The 14,982-nt window shown below is 38.0% G+C and overlaps 4 protein-coding genes across 8 annotated transcripts; 2 read left to right on the forward strand and 2 right to left on the reverse strand.

Moving 5' to 3' along the window:
* The first annotated feature begins 129 nt into the window (after positions 1-129).
* LOC128879103 (actin-related protein 8) lies at positions 130-2,674 on the forward strand. Of its 3 annotated transcripts, none has more exons than XM_054127952.1 (8): positions 130-493; positions 574-741; positions 800-1,291; positions 1,371-1,715; positions 1,802-1,948; positions 2,007-2,226; positions 2,302-2,424; positions 2,502-2,674. In XM_054127952.1, exons 1-8 carry the CDS (start codon positions 464-466, stop codon positions 2,672-2,674), a joined length of 1,698 nt encoding a protein of 565 aa, XP_053983927.1. In that variant the 5' UTR covers positions 130-463. The 3 variants fall into 3 exon arrangements, with proteins under 3 accessions (XP_053983927.1, XP_053983926.1, XP_053983928.1); XM_054127951.1 differs by having other exon boundaries at positions 133-493; positions 2,296-2,424; XM_054127953.1 differs by lacking the exon at positions 130-493 and having other exon boundaries at positions 601-741; positions 797-1,291; positions 2,296-2,424.
* An 18-nt stretch (positions 2,675-2,692) lies between these two features.
* Positions 2,693-3,923, reverse strand: LOC128879104 (uncharacterized). Its single transcript, XM_054127954.1, has 4 exons — positions 3,430-3,923; positions 3,214-3,349; positions 3,086-3,142; positions 2,693-3,011 (listed from the first exon to the last, which is right to left on the reverse strand). Exons 1-4 carry the CDS (start codon positions 3,786-3,788, stop codon positions 2,859-2,861), a joined length of 705 nt encoding a protein of 234 aa, XP_053983929.1. The 5' UTR covers positions 3,789-3,923; the 3' UTR covers positions 2,693-2,858.
* Positions 3,924-4,567: 644 nt separating this feature from the next.
* On the forward strand, positions 4,568-12,105 carry LOC128878575 (protein ELYS). Of its 2 annotated transcripts, none has more exons than XM_054126864.1 (6): positions 4,568-4,907; positions 5,063-5,431; positions 5,526-5,823; positions 5,956-11,277; positions 11,331-11,439; positions 11,540-12,105. In XM_054126864.1, exons 1-5 carry the CDS (start codon positions 4,878-4,880, stop codon positions 11,405-11,407), a joined length of 6,096 nt encoding a protein of 2,031 aa, XP_053982839.1. In that variant the 5' UTR covers positions 4,568-4,877; the 3' UTR covers positions 11,408-11,439; positions 11,540-12,105. The 2 variants fall into 2 exon arrangements, with proteins under 2 accessions (XP_053982839.1, XP_053982838.1); XM_054126863.1 differs by having other exon boundaries at positions 4,569-4,907; positions 11,331-11,452.
* LOC128878577 (coiled-coil domain-containing protein 50) lies at positions 12,027-14,838 on the reverse strand. 2 transcript variants are annotated; one of them, XM_054126868.1, is made up of 6 exons: positions 14,552-14,838; positions 14,395-14,457; positions 14,196-14,313; positions 13,941-14,106; positions 13,596-13,875; positions 12,027-13,526 (listed from the first exon to the last, which is right to left on the reverse strand). In XM_054126868.1, the coding sequence occupies exons 1-6, from the start codon at positions 14,607-14,609 to the stop codon at positions 13,255-13,257; spliced, it is 957 nt and encodes a 318-aa protein (XP_053982843.1). In that variant the 5' UTR covers positions 14,610-14,838; the 3' UTR covers positions 12,027-13,254. The 2 variants fall into 2 exon arrangements, with proteins under 2 accessions (XP_053982843.1, XP_053982842.1); XM_054126867.1 differs by having other exon boundaries at positions 12,027-13,875; positions 14,552-14,831.
* Between the last annotated feature and the right edge of the window lie 144 nt (positions 14,839-14,982).

Genomic DNA, 14,982 nt, shown 5'->3' on the forward strand with positions numbered 1-14,982 from the left:
GGTACCATCGGTGGAAGAACGCCTAAGTTTGCAGTGAAAATAGTTGCCAATGTTGTGATTAGATGGCGCCACTACCTAAAGGGTTGATGCTAATTGTTGCATTAATAATAATAATGTTTAAATTAGATACTAAAATAATATATCGTAGTGTTGCAAATCGAAGAATCGTATTAGTTGTGTATTTATAAAAAAAGAAAAGAATATTTGAGCGAACGTGTCAGTGGCGCTTACTAGCGGCAACAACCGTGATAAAATTATAGCCTTGATGGCTATATGTAGTTTTCTGTGACAGATAGGTTAACCTAAAACTTCATAATACGTAAAGGATTTTTCAAATTTTATTTTGTTGTAGACAATAAAATAACATTGACCAAACGACAAGATAAATCAAGAACCTGATCAATGAAACAGACACATTACCTTTCAATCCATAACATAACTGGAAAAAACATAATATTTAATCATGCCGGTTTTCCAGGAATCTTGCGCGGAGGTACTATTTTAAATAGTTCGATAAAGTTGTTTATGCAGGTAGAGCTCACTAATATCCTGCAAATTTTTTTTTAATTTTAGCAAATCCAAGCTCAAACTATTGTTATAATTCATCCTGGCTCTATGTACCTTAGAATGGGTCGAGCATCAGACCTGAATCCTTGTACTATATTAAATGCTGTTGCGAGAAGACGTTTGCCAGAAGGATTTGAATACAAAGATAGTTTATTACCACCAGCTATTCCACGAGTAAGTTGATCCACAAATACTTTTACAAAGGTCTCTTATTCTTTATTGTTTTTAGTAGACAAAAGAGTTAACACAAGCAATGGAAGAATCACGCCTCCAGGTATCCCATACTTTGCAATCTTGTCTTCAATCTGATGGAAGAAGAAGATATGCCACACCTCCACAGCAGATAGCTGCCTTTAATCGCAGATCAAATCCAGAAATATCCTCTCCATGTAGCGTCGAATGGATAAAAACAAACAAAGACATAGTGGTTGGAGATGATGTATTGTCTTTAAATCCAGATGATAATTTTAATATTCACTTTCCATATAGGAGAGGGGAACTTAATGTACATTCAGGGCCTGGTGGTAGTCTACGAGCCATCATGGCTGACTTGAAAACAATTTGGGAATATGTTCTTACAGAGAAAATGAACATTCCATTAAGAGATTTGAAACATTACAGAGCTGTTCTCATTGTACCAGACATCTATAACAGGCAATACTTGAAGGAATTTACAACTCTGATGCTCTGTGATATTGGATTTGGAGCATGTTTTCTCTTACAAGTTAGTATACAGTAGTTATTATGGTTTCTATGTAGGTCAATTGTACAATTTTTCTTCTCTCGTACTTCTTTTTTGGAAGGATCATGTAGCAGCTACATTTGGTGCAGGATTAGGCTATGCATGCGTCGTTGATGTTGGAGATCAAAAAACTTCAGTGTCCTGTGTAGAAGATGGAATTTCTCACAGGAATACAAGAGTGCGTATGGATTATGGAGGAGGGGATATCACTCAGACATTTTTCTGGTTGCTTCAGAAGTGTGCTTTTCCATACAAAACGTGCGATCCTTCGAATAAATTAGATGCATTGCTTTTAAATCAACTCAAAAAAGATTTTTGTCATGTTGATTTAAATATATGTGGCTCCCAGGAGAAGACATTCGTGGTTAGGAAACCCAAACAACAAACAGAAAAATATACTCTTCAAGTATTCAAATTTATATATAAGATTTTATTCGACGTAATTTACAAATTCTTTGATTGATTCATACTTGTAACAAATACCTTTTTCAGGTTGGAGATGAATGTTTGGTAGCTCCACTTAGTTTGTTTCAACCGGAATTATTCAAAGTTAGTGGAATGCATAGCGTACACATACAAAAAAGATCAATGGGAGATCCCGAAGATCCACACGATGAAAATTACTTGAGGGAAACAAGCGTAAGTAGGACGTGTTCATTTATTTTGACTCGAGCAACCGTTAAACTTGTTGCTTCAGAGAAGGGGCATAAAAGAAAATTTGGAGCAAACGTGTGAAATGCAAGAGGAAGCAACTGTTCCAACGGTAGGAGGAGAAGAAGAAGTGGTGGTAGATGCTGTGGATTCAGCACCGATTGCCTTGTCGAATAGAGATTTGGACGCTCCGCGTGATTTTATAGTTGGCCCCCAGCAGCTATTAGGCCTGGATCATGCCGTATTGCAAAGCATTGATCGCTGCCGTGTGTATTTAATGGATTATTATAACAAAGTGTTTATTTTATCTACTACAATATACTGATATTTTACAGCTACAGAAGATCTGAAAAGAAAGATGTACAGCTGTGTACTTGTCGTGGGATCGGGTATGAAATTTCAAGGCATCGGCATGTGGCTACATAATCGGATCTCTCTTCAAATTCCCTACATGTACAGAGCTGGTACATTCACTCATCCGTTGATTTAGAGTTTTCAAAAAATGTCTAGGGCAACTCTTTCATTTTCTATATCATTGCAGAACAACTTGATATCATAACACAGCCTAAAGAAATGGACCCTGGTATGACAGCATGGAAAGGTGCTGCTATCTTGAGTTGCCTGGAATCTGCTCAAGAATTGTGGATTGGCCAACAAGAATGGGAGCGCATTGGTGTTAGAGTACTGAGAGAAAGAGCACCCTTCATGTGGTGAAATATCAATGAGCCAAAGTATTGTTTGTAAGTGTATTTTGAAAGAGGTCTTTAATTCTCTATATTTACACACTGTGTAGTATTAAAATTAAATACTATATAGGATCTCTTTTATACTTCTTAAATTTATACAATTAAATTGTAAGTCATTATACCTTGAAGTCTTATTAGAAAAATATTATTTCTCATAACATATCTATTAATTTAACTTTACTTTTATCGTTCCTATGATACACAATGATGTCAGCTTCAATTAAAAAGGTTGTAAAATCCAAAACTTGCTGTGTAACATCTATGTATGCATCATCTCCACCTTTTATGTACGATGTTGTCAGAGCCTGAAAATTGTTAAATTTATTTTTATTTTTTTCTAAGCAATTTCTCATAATTTTAGAATACATCTAATATTTACTGCTAGAAATTCTATCAGGTCCTCGTTTTCAGGAAAAAGTACGTTTACCACGTCACGCTAGAAATTTAAATGCAGCTTATAAAATAAAATTTAAATAAAATACTGTTATCATATTTTTCTTAACATACCAAATCCGTCTTTACAGTTTGAAATAGCCGTTTTAGGAAGGCGTATTCTTTAATGTACATTGTACTATTCACCATTTTGGTGTGCTCTAAAGAAGTCTGTTTCATTTTCTTCAGACCTATCTTTTTGTTTTCCAAACTGCAACAAAACTGATGGATTTTAGATAATCCTCTGTTACAGTGTTTTCATAGTACATACTCCCTTTCCCTTTTACTTACTAAGATATATCATCGTTAATGTACGATAAGTTTTCTCGCAAGCTTTCGAGAAGCTTTTGGGTTGTCTGAACTTCCTCCTCCAGTTCTTTCAAAACTTCAACGTGTAAATCGGATGTTTTTAAAACAGGGTAATCTTTAGGTCTCTCCTTAAGAACCTGATTCAATAAATGTTGACAATATTTGTGTTGATTAATCCTTATATTTTCCGAATCAATGTCCTCCTTATAAGCTGTCAAATCATTCATTGACAATGCATCTATCAAATCTTCTATTTCTCGTACTCGTTCCGTCTTTGCATCTTTTAACGTTTCAAAAGCATCTTCTAGGGTGTATTCCATTCTCTGTATATCGTCTTCCATTGCTTTCAGAGAGTTTTATAAAGAGTATTTAAATTTTATAATTTAAGTACAACTTGACCGTCCCACGAAACCGCATGAAATTTAGGTTAAGTGATTCGTTTTAAATTTTAACGCCGGTACAACCAGGTACAACGGTACAAGTCAAAAAAGTGGTCACTATAGAATTCGGCCTAGTGAAATAGAGGGCGCAATGTCTCAGAGATTGTTTCTATACAACCATAAGATTACATTAACTAGTTCATGCTATTTACCGTTAGATGGCTATTCGTTTCAGTGAAAACATTTTAAACTATTCAAAGGAGCTCTAAGACTATTGCTCCAAGTCTATGCTTTTTAACAAGGGTGCGCAGGAGACCCAGCAAAACTCCGAGTTGACTTCAACGACAGTTGCGGAGAAAGAATGATGTCAAACGTTTGCAATTTTCCAAACAGTTATTGTAATTTTATGAGGCGAGGAAGCGACCTTTCCGGCTGATTTTTTTTGTTAAACTGTTCCTTATAAAATACCGTTGCGGGGGACAGTTACACATTTTGCAATTTCGCTTTTGAAACTTGCTAAAAATACGTTCAAGGACAAGAAATTTTTTTTTTCAATTTTTTCCAAAAAACGCTTGACGAGACGATAGATTTACTTCTCCTGATTACGAAATGCATAATTATGATATGTTTTTTTCATTATTGTGCCTGAAAAACGGGAAAAACTATCTAGTAGTTCACCTACTTTCCGTTGGTGGCGCCAGTTTGTCTCCTGCGCACCCTTAAACACAGTTGGCAGCACGTATGATTGGCAGTATTTCTTAACGTACTTCGCAGTTGTATAGTTACGGTTTTAAAATGTATTCACGAGTAGCGAAACGAATTTAAAACAATACCAACACTTTTCATGTATTTCCAAATTACTCTGTGTTTCAAATACTTTGTCGAATGATATTGCAAACATATGCCATAGAGATTCGCCATAAATCTTTTTGCGCAAACGTGACGAGATCATTGAAATTTGGCGGTAACATAACCTTTATAATTATCTCGACAAAAGAATTTATAAATGATTTTTTCGAATTTCTTCTTCTTTAATACTACGCCCAAAATATGAAGGAGTTGGAAGAGGTTAACTGCGAGGTAATTTTTCTCCTATAATTTCTCTTTTCTTTCACTCTATAGTCTCAAGGTCTCCACATGATTACCATGCTGCAGTAAATTCTTTAGTGTATGATATTCATTTATTCTGAAACTCCTTAGAATCCCAATATAACAGCAATTTTATTTTTACTCAGGTTCGCAGCATTGTAGACATTCAACATTCCATATTGAACCACCTTAATAGTTCAGAAGGAGATAATGGTGGATTATCAAACAGTTTGCAATTATACAGTAACCTTTGCGGTGGGTTCTTGAATGATGTTACATATGCTTGGCTGAGTTATGGTTGTCATATAATAGTTTTCAATGTTAAAACTGGAGAAAGTACTAGTTCGTGGACCTTTCAAGGAAAGATCACTTGCGTGTGTCAGTTTCCTGCAAAATCTGGGGAGCTACCATTGCTTCTTGTTGGCTTAGATAATGAAGCCACTAGAATTAAAGATTCTGTGGGTTTGCTCTGCATCTTTGATTGTACTACTTCTCGTGTCTTGAGAGCTATAAAAGTGAGTATTTGTGAAATGTTATTTGTATTATGTATATAAACCCATCTACCAATAATTTTATGAATTATCTGAAATTATTTGTATGCTTGCATAGATGCCAGCTGGTGTAGAACAAATTTGTATTGTGTCTGGGGGTGCAGAGTGGGAAGAATTCAATGATAAGAGACCTGACGACATACTCATGCAGATGGATGGCATAGCTTGTGTAGTACTACGCAATCTTAATCATCTGATGGTAGATCTTCAGAGATCTGTCTGGGAAGTATCCGATCTATCGATTGTAATGGATGAGGCTTCCCCAGCTGAAATAGAATTTCTAACAACTAAGGATTCCTTTAACCGGCATCGGTCAAATAAAAGTAAACATATGGCTTGCAACTTGTTGAATCAACGTAAGAAAACTTGTTTTTACATATTATCTAGACCTAAACCTAATCTCAGAATTAGCTCTGGGTTAGTTAGGTTGTATTTTGGTCAGATCAAGAAGACACAATTTATGTATAATTAAAATCTTATATTTATAGGTATAGAGAAGCATATTGGATTTAATAGAGAAGAATTTGAATCATCTGTTTTCCTAGATGAAAAGTTAACGAATACCATAGTCAGTTCTACGAAGATTGGCTGCTTGATATCTGGATGTTTGGGTAGAGTAATTATATGGCAAAACGATGGTTCCGTGGGATGGATCAGTCTGCCTATCAATGAAACCATGATAGTAACGCATTTGGCACTGTTGGAACCAACCGATGATCCTCGACCTTTTTATTACTTGTGGGTTGTTTTTCAAGACGATTCGTTCAAAGTACCGCCTCTATTAAGAATGTTTGCCTTATTGTTCGAACGCAAATACTGCGACAGAGGCACAAATCTTTACTTCAACTTGGAAGCCGAACCCAGCCTCAAATTTGAGTTTGAACTGGACACAAACGACAGAGTTGTTAGTCTATCCACCATAGAAAGAGGAACAAATCCAGATCAAACTGAATTAGAGTTCAAACGAGGAGAGGACAGCTTGCTACTAGTCTCTACTACTGATCGAGCCGTGCTCTTCGACTTGAATCAGTGGTACAAAGAGCAGATGCCTCAAAACATCAGCGAATGCAAAAACCCTAATAGTATATTAGCTAGTTATAACACGAGATTACGCCCTTCCACTGTTGCTAGCAGCGAAATAATCAGCTGCGCTTATGTTCCCCGTAGCCTGCAGGAATTCCCAAACAACAGTTTAAGCTCATCAGAGGAACTTTTTTACCCAAATTCATTGTCCCTTGAATGGATAGAACTGAGCTTATCCAAACTGACATTCTGGCTGTATCGGGGTATCCAAGCTGAGCTGCTACGCGAGATAGCGCTGGCAGGACCACTGGTGTTTACCCAGCCTTCCGAGATGTTCCACAAGTGTCTTTCGGTTGGCCTGGTACCCTTCAGCTCAGACGTTTCTTTCACGAGTGATCTTAACGTCCAAAGAGACATGCTGCTGTCGCTCTGCTTAGAACAGCGTTGGACCACCTTTTTGATTAGATGTGCAAAGGAATGGTCAGACGGTAGCGTGGCATACATGTACCCAATCTTCTTGAAATGGGGCATACAACGCGCCTCTTCCATAAAAATGATTGCGGATAACTTATGCATACCTCTGTTCGACCAGTCGGGCAACAACATAGGAGAATCTGAAGTGAAAACCCTTCGATTCTGCTTCCAACAGCTGGAATGTTTGTCAAACGTAGTGGCAAAGTTACCTTTTGAAACGGGGAACCTAACAAAACAGCGGAGAGCGCTTAAAAGGGTGTCCATGTACTTTCAAGTGCTTCTATGGTTCTATGATGTAGGTTTACTGCCTGAATCGCAGGACCTGGAGGATCCTATACCCCTCTCCTTTGCACTGAAGATTCCCTATCCTTACGAGAAACTGCTTTCCTTGTACAAGGAGAAGCGAGAGTCCGTTAACGATAAACAGAGCGGTGAAAACGACGAGGTTCTTTTCATAGATGAGTTGATAACACGAGAATGTCCTGTCTTGAACTTGCAGTGGGAAAGAGAGGCTGGGGACGCGTCCAACAACGGGCATTACCCACCTCCGTCGTTACAGTCATTGCTGAGGAGTTACTTGACCGACTGTAATCAAACAGAGTCCAATGAAATCGAATTCAAGCATCAAATCACCATTTATCTTCTGATGGATTTAGCGATGTTATTGCAAGGATCTTATCCTGGTGTGGACCAGCTGATCAAGTACCCCTCGTCGTTCAAGATGAGCCCCAGCCTTATAAAACTCACGCAAGCATTCTGGCTTCTCGATCATGATGATTATCATGGATTCCTGGATATGATGACTGGCCCATTAATCTGTGACTCTGACGTCAAGGATTGGCACCACAACCTAGTGTTGAGGACCTTGGTGAAGAATGGCCAACACAAATTAGCGTTAATGTACTTGCGTATAAGGAAGCCTCCCTTATCCTCCGTTCGGGACCAAAGCACTTTAATTGGCCTATCGGTAGAGCATGGATTGGTCCAATCAGCCTTCCAGCATAAACCGCAATCTCACTATGCCCAGCTACTCATGTGCTTCTTTCAAGCCTGTAAAACCTACGACAAACTGGGCGACATCCTGCACCTGGCTCTGACTTCAGAGGAGGAAGAGATGTTCATCAAGTTCCTGGAAGAGTCCAAATCCGAAAATATGCGATTGCTGTACTACTTGCAGCGTTGCCGTTACATGGAGGCCAACAGTGGTTCGATGTCTGTTGCCTCTAAGTATACTCACGCAGACATGCTGAACGCTTACAATGTAACCCTACCAGATGTGATGAAGAGGTTCTCTGTCAACATGGACAAAACAAACTGGGATACAGGCTTGGAGCCAAGGTATCCCAGACCTATGACTTATAACAGGAGCTCCCAACGCGCAACGAGCCTTTACGAAACTGTTATCAAGAAAGCAAGAGAGACTTTTCTAAGAGGAGAGAAGTCTGTGATCCCTTTCATCACTGCCCCTTGTACCACCTTGAAGCTGAACGATGATAAAATCAACATAAACTGTATAACGTCTCCAAAAGTCTTGCAGACAAGTAGGAAGCGTACTTTAGACGAAGTACAGCCTGAAGAAGACAGTGGAATGAGAACTCCTGACAGGGTGAAGCGTAGAAAGTTTCTCGACGATGGCGAAACAGCCCTAAACGCTGTATTCAGCACTCCTTTAGTGAAACGGAAAGTAACCAGTAACAGAGGCACTCCCATTGAGACCCCTCAGTCTATTTTAAAGATCAGGCAGCTCATGAGGAGCTCGGTGTCTCCCACTGCTAGTGGCACCTTGCAGAGGGAAGCCACAGACAGTCCAGTGTCTGACAGAGAAAAAAAGATCAACAGGCAGATACGGTTCAATATTCAGAAAAAGAACAATTCCTGTAATGGAGAGGATAGTTTTAAGCTTAGTCTGTCCGAGGGCTGTGAAGAAGCATTTTTCAGTTCTACAATGAGCGACAAATCCCTCATGGAGAGCACAGTCTTGTCTGATAGTAGTTACACCTGTAAAAATATATACACTGCCCGTCCTAGACCCAGTCTTAGGAGAACTTATTTGCAGACATCCACAGAGTCATTACAGAACCCTGTAGTTAAGTGTTCAACGTCTAAGAGTTCTACAAATTATCCCCCGGTGGATTCACCCAGCACATTAGAAAACTGCTCCAGAGTTCCTTCGAAGCCTATACCGCAAAATTTAGGAAAGGTCACTTCGATGCTTTCTATTTCCTGCCAATCTTCAGCGGTACTTTCTCCGGATAGTAGCTTTGAAACGATTGTTCCTCCAAAAACATCGAGGAAGATTAATCAAGAGTATTCATGGAACACTTCCAATGCCGATCCTAGTTGCCTTACTTCCTCTACTCCTTTCACAAAAGATCCTAGACTCGAGAAAAAAAAAGTGAATGTGGACAACGTCGAAGAAAATTCTGAATTGTTCTCGTGCGCACAAAGTATATCTCCAGTTATACCCAAGTCCAATTGTCTCCAATTCAATAACAGTGAAAAGGGAAGCAGCGATAAATTAAGGGAAGATAGACAAACTAAATACAACAATGGAGACATCTTAAAGAATAGAATCTTGGAAACTGAGTGTGAACAGATGGATGTCAGTCAAGCAAAAGATTTTGTCCAAGAAGACGCCAGCAATGAAGAAGAATTCGAAAGCTTTTCTAGTAGGTTAAACAATGACTCTGCTCACTCTGAAAACAGGAAACACAGCATTCATCAGAAGAACAGTGAACACTTCGACATAACTGATGACGAGTCTTGGAACAGTGGCGACGAAATGGCTCTAACTCTCAATGAGACACATGAGAAAATAAAACAAACACCCTCAGCGCACGCAGAAAATATCTATGATGCTTCAAACATTACCGACGATGAATCTGATTCTAGTGCGGATCCAACTAAACCTGAAAGAAAAGAAGGAATAGGAATACCTTCCTATTCGAGAAGGAGTGTATATAAAGAATCTACAATAAAAGTAGTTTATGATCAAAAAGAAAATGTAGAAGAACATACGATAAATAAAGTCTCGACAAGTTATGATAACAATAATTGTATTGTCAGGGAAGAAATGGAAGAGGTAGTTCCTGTTCACTCTAAAGACATCTCTAGCATAGACGATGTGTCCTCCTTTATTGATGAGGGTATTACGCCAAGGGTGACCAGGTCTCGTAGAGCTTCTTCGATAACAAAAGAGATAGAATCACCCTCCAAGATCGCTGCAAAATCTACAAGATCGAGGCGAGGAAGTTCACTAGTGAAGGAGGTGCTAATTGCCTCTATCGCAGACGAAGGTATTAAGCGAACAGTTTCGTCTGGATCGGAGGATTCGTCTGGCGCCTCGCCAAGGAAGGTCAGAGGCAGAAGAGCATCTTCTGTAGCGAAAGACATTTCACTCAAAGAAACAGAAACGGAAGATAAAGTACCTGTAAGACGTAGCATGAGACGTGCTGCTTCTGTGCAGAAAGAACTATCAGAATTGACGAAGCCATTGGTTAGAAGCAGTCGGACTCTATCATCGTCCAATTTAGTAACTACACAAGAGGATGTGAAAAAGCAAGTGAAAAATAAAGATTCAACAGTAAAAAACTTGTCAGACGAAAGAAAGTCAAATGTAACTTCATCAAAGTCAGCAAAAGAGTCAAAGTTGAAGGAAACAGAGGCGGAAGAAGTGAGTACTGTAAAATCAGCGAGGAGACGTAGCAGTTCTGTGCCTAAAGAAATAGAGGACAAGGTGAGAAGTCGAAGATCTAGCAGCGTAGCGAAAGAAACTATTCCAGAGGATGGTGAACTCTCATTAGAAACCATGAAAGGAAGACATATAGTGCTACCAGCTGTGGGCAGTCCAGCAGCAAACACGCGTAGTCGGAGATCATCGATACAGTCAATACCAGAAGAGCTCGAGGAGATTTTGAGTGTGCCATCAAAGGAAAGGATCTCTGCTGCGAGTAACAGGAAACAATCTGCACAGAATACTCGACAGAGAAGAGCTTCCAGTGTTGAGCTTTCGCAAGCTGAAACGCAGAGGAGAACCAGAAGTGCTCGCGGTAAAAGTGTCCTCGAAGAGACAATAGTGGAAGAGGAAGCAGTTGAAATGGAAGATCAAGTAAATTCAAATGTTTCTAAGGCTAAGAAAATGCCTGCAAGAAGAAAACGTACTGCTTCAGGGACTTCAGTTCCCCAAGAAACGAGCGAAGACACCTCAAAATCAAGGAAAGGTAGAAAAGGGAACAACCTGAAGCAAAACATTACCGATGAATTTTCATTCTCACAGCCAGAGAAGGGGGATGCTCCACCATTGGATCAGAAAGGTAATAGCAGTGATTTTTGTTCTCAGTTCTGTATACATTTTGAAATCTTTCAGCTATGGGGGAAGTGCCGAATTACGTGTTTTCACCTCCTCATACTAGGTCGAAGGCTACCACTTCCTCTGAAGGATAGAGGAACAACGCATTGTACAGAAAATTTCACAGGTTGAAAGAATGGGTAAATCGTTATAGAATGAACTTTGTACTGCCTAAGAGATCAAAGAGTATAGCGAATTAAATGCAATTGTTGAAATTTCTTTTTTAGCTTAAGATCCAAAGGATATGGCTTACACCCAAAACTTCAGTTCGTATCAACCTTTTTAACTTGTCGTTTTCTTGAACCAACAGTTCTTAAATGACGTGTACAGCAGTAACCATTATAACAATGCCCTTTAAATGATTTCGTTGTCAATAGAAAGAGAGAAATTTCCAAAGTGGTTAAAAAAAATTGTTTTTTGTTAGCGTATAATCAATAAGTCCCTTATTTTAATTAGTTTTTTTCACCAATGATGAATTTCCTATCAATGTCGAAACGTGTAAACAGTTGTACAGAAAGAAGATTTTGTTGAACCATATTTTGAGAACATTGAATAGCACAGTGTTTTCAAAGTGTATCATTAGAGCATAAGGTTGATTATTTTCATAGACAATTCGCTGAATATACTTGTTACATTGATATCATTCTTTTCTTAACGATAACTTCATGGTATAAATTATATATTCTATAAGGTTCTGAATGAAAATGTGTATCATAACTTTGTAAATAATTTATTGATATACTCGTGTATAGCTGTATTCATACAATAAATGTAAAAAAAGAATTAATGCATATATCTATCGAATAAATTTCCAGTCACCATAAATAATAAGTCGTTTAAATTCTAAAGCAGTATTAAATAATACTGCAAACAAACTGAACGTGCATACGTTTGTGAGTATAATTCATATATAGGTTAAGACAGACTATATTTAAATTTATTCTCAAACTTACAATTTCCAGCTAAAGCAAAATCTTGTAAAGATTATCAATACATGCGCACAGTTCTCTACAACTTTGAACTGTAACAGTTTATTAAAAAATATTTATTCTACGTGTTAAGCAGCATATTAAAGCACGTATTTGTAACTTCACATTTCTCTCAAAATGGATTTTTTCTCTTGGTAATACTTAACTTCATCGTCTGGTACAAACTGAACGTTACTAACGTTATCTTTGGCAGTAAATTATTCTTTGATCTGTACCTTAAATATTTAGAAAAAAAGCATTTCCTTCTAAAAAGCAAGCATAATTTTTATGTACAATAGATCTATAATAAATTTTTTTTAGAATGTAAAATATAAAGTCTGCGTCAACTAAATTATTTCATTTTGTATTTAGCCTAAGCGGTCAATCTTTGTACATTGTTTGCTTATTTTATTGTATCCTTAATTCTGATTGTCTAATCTCCTATTTAGTTTCTCATAAAAATCTATACAATATCTTAGTACAAGTATTATCGTACTTGAATTTGATATGAACTATTTGTAGCAAAAGACAGATCTTGTTCAAGATTTATAGATCTTCCTTGCACTATATTCTTCCAAAAGGCACGTTCGCACTTATGCTATACAAAGGATTATTATTTTTTACAGGACATGAAAAAGAGTTACTGTCTCAAGAAGAAAATCAGAATAATTATGAATTTGTTCGCAAAGTAATTCTTAATTTCTAAATAACTTATACTACTTCTTCATGGCAACAACAACAAAAAACTGACAGCACGTCTCAGTAAATGAAACTGAACGCTTTATGTAAGTTTTTTTAATTTCAGCATCTATCAACCTTCAACTTTCAGAGCCTATCAATCTTCGTTGTCTAGCTTATAATGCTTGATTTGAGGACACAGACAAGGCTTTTGATATTAACGAAATGTTCTAGAAGTATTAGAAAATCCTTTTCTAAGATTATAAATTCTGAAAAGTTAAAGTGTTAAGGATTATCTATTGTTGTTTGCAACCATCCTTAACTCTACGCTTGTGTTTCTCCTCATGACCTTGGGACGGAGACTGAATTTGATTTCGTCGTTGTCCTTGTATGGGCATATAGCAAGGAGCATCCTCGTTCATAAGCTCTTGTGGTGGCGTGGGTAAAGCATACGTGGGACTAACTGTGCTGCTTGAACTACTAGAAGTATGGCGATGTGTTCCGTTGTATGTAGGATCAATAATTGCAGCTACATTCGGTACTTCTCGCACAGTTTCAACAGGATCATCTAGAGTTTGTATTTCCTCAGGATTAGGATACTGCTGGCAATTTAGTGTATACGGCATTCTGCTCTTACTCGGTGTACTTTTCAAATCCAGTTTGTCTGGTCTCTGTGGCTTCTCTGTTAGATTTTGTTCCTCTAGTTTTTGAAGCTGTCGTTCTAACTTTCTTTGCCTTGCTCTCTCTCTTGCCTTCCTGACCTTCGCACGTTCTTTTTCCTGAAGCATGCGCGCCAGTTCAGCATCTTGTGCTTCCATTGCTATCTTTTGATCCTGCAAAAACTGCTCGTCAACAGGCCCTTCTGGATTGTCCGTGGCATTTTCTTCCTCCAGCTGCTGCAACTTTCTTGCCAATTCCTTTATTCAACAGATTAGCTTCAATACATGAACATACAGATACATAAGGGATGTTTTAGAAATACCTCGTCTTTCTCTTCTTGAATGTGTCGTTTAATTTCAAGCTGTGCTGCCTCGTCGTCCAATCTTAACTGCAATCTCATCCGTTCCTGTAACTCCCGTTCTTTCAATTTCTCTTCCCGTTCTAAAGAGAGCGCAACCTGTTTTGCTATCAGCGCATCTCGTTCCTCCCTAAGGAGTGAACAATTTCTATTTAAATATTTTTTTCAGAAACTTAAAGCTGACAAGAATTTTACAGAATATATCTCTTTAATACTGACTGTTGTTGAACGTAGCTCTGGTACTTTAATGTTTCCAACTCCTGTTCAACACGTGCCCTTGGTAAATCCTCCCTAACTTGAGCATTACGAACTTTGTTGCCAGTGTAGTGTTCTCTGACTACAAATTATAATAACAAAGACAATCGATTAAAATACAGCCAATCGCATAGTAGAAGAATATAACATCTGAAATTCTTACTTTCCTCATCCTGAAGTCGATAGGCGAGGGCTCCGTCTTCGTGCACTAGCCATTCTCGACAAACTATTAACAAAAAGTTTGCATTGGAAATGCTCAGTTTAATCAGTGACCATAATTGAAAATGACAGGAGGAATGTAAAAAAAAAGACAGATGTACCTTCGTTCACTCGACCAGCTTTGGGCAGCGTATCAGAGCTCAGCACAGATTTTGCCATTTTTCATTACTTGCTATTCTTATTGCTGAGAAATTCTCGACTTGAACGAGTGTCTTGTTTACAACCACCTTACGGAAGACGTACGTCGTTTTCTCTCCATCTTGAATAGCAGTGAATGGCAGTGAATAGGCAATGCACGAGTGGTGGTAGTGTCTTTTCAAACATAGTACATTTCTCCTTTCATGGTGTGAGTAGAAACGTTCTCACGCGTGTAGGAAGTATGTCAGTGCATATGTATATTCACATGTTACTGCAGTTTCTCAATACATATTACATCTAATAAACAATGTGATATTTGTAAATGGTTTCATTTATTGCTTTCTATTCTTTGCAGGTGTAAGGTGAATTAGATGATTTTTTTAGTAAAAAGGGA

The sequence above is a fragment of the Hylaeus volcanicus genome, chromosome 6 (genome assembly GCF_026283585.1).
Source record: "Hylaeus volcanicus isolate JK05 chromosome 6, UHH_iyHylVolc1.0_haploid, whole genome shotgun sequence".
In the NCBI taxonomy this organism is placed as follows: Eukaryota; Metazoa; Arthropoda; class Insecta; order Hymenoptera; family Colletidae; genus Hylaeus; species Hylaeus volcanicus.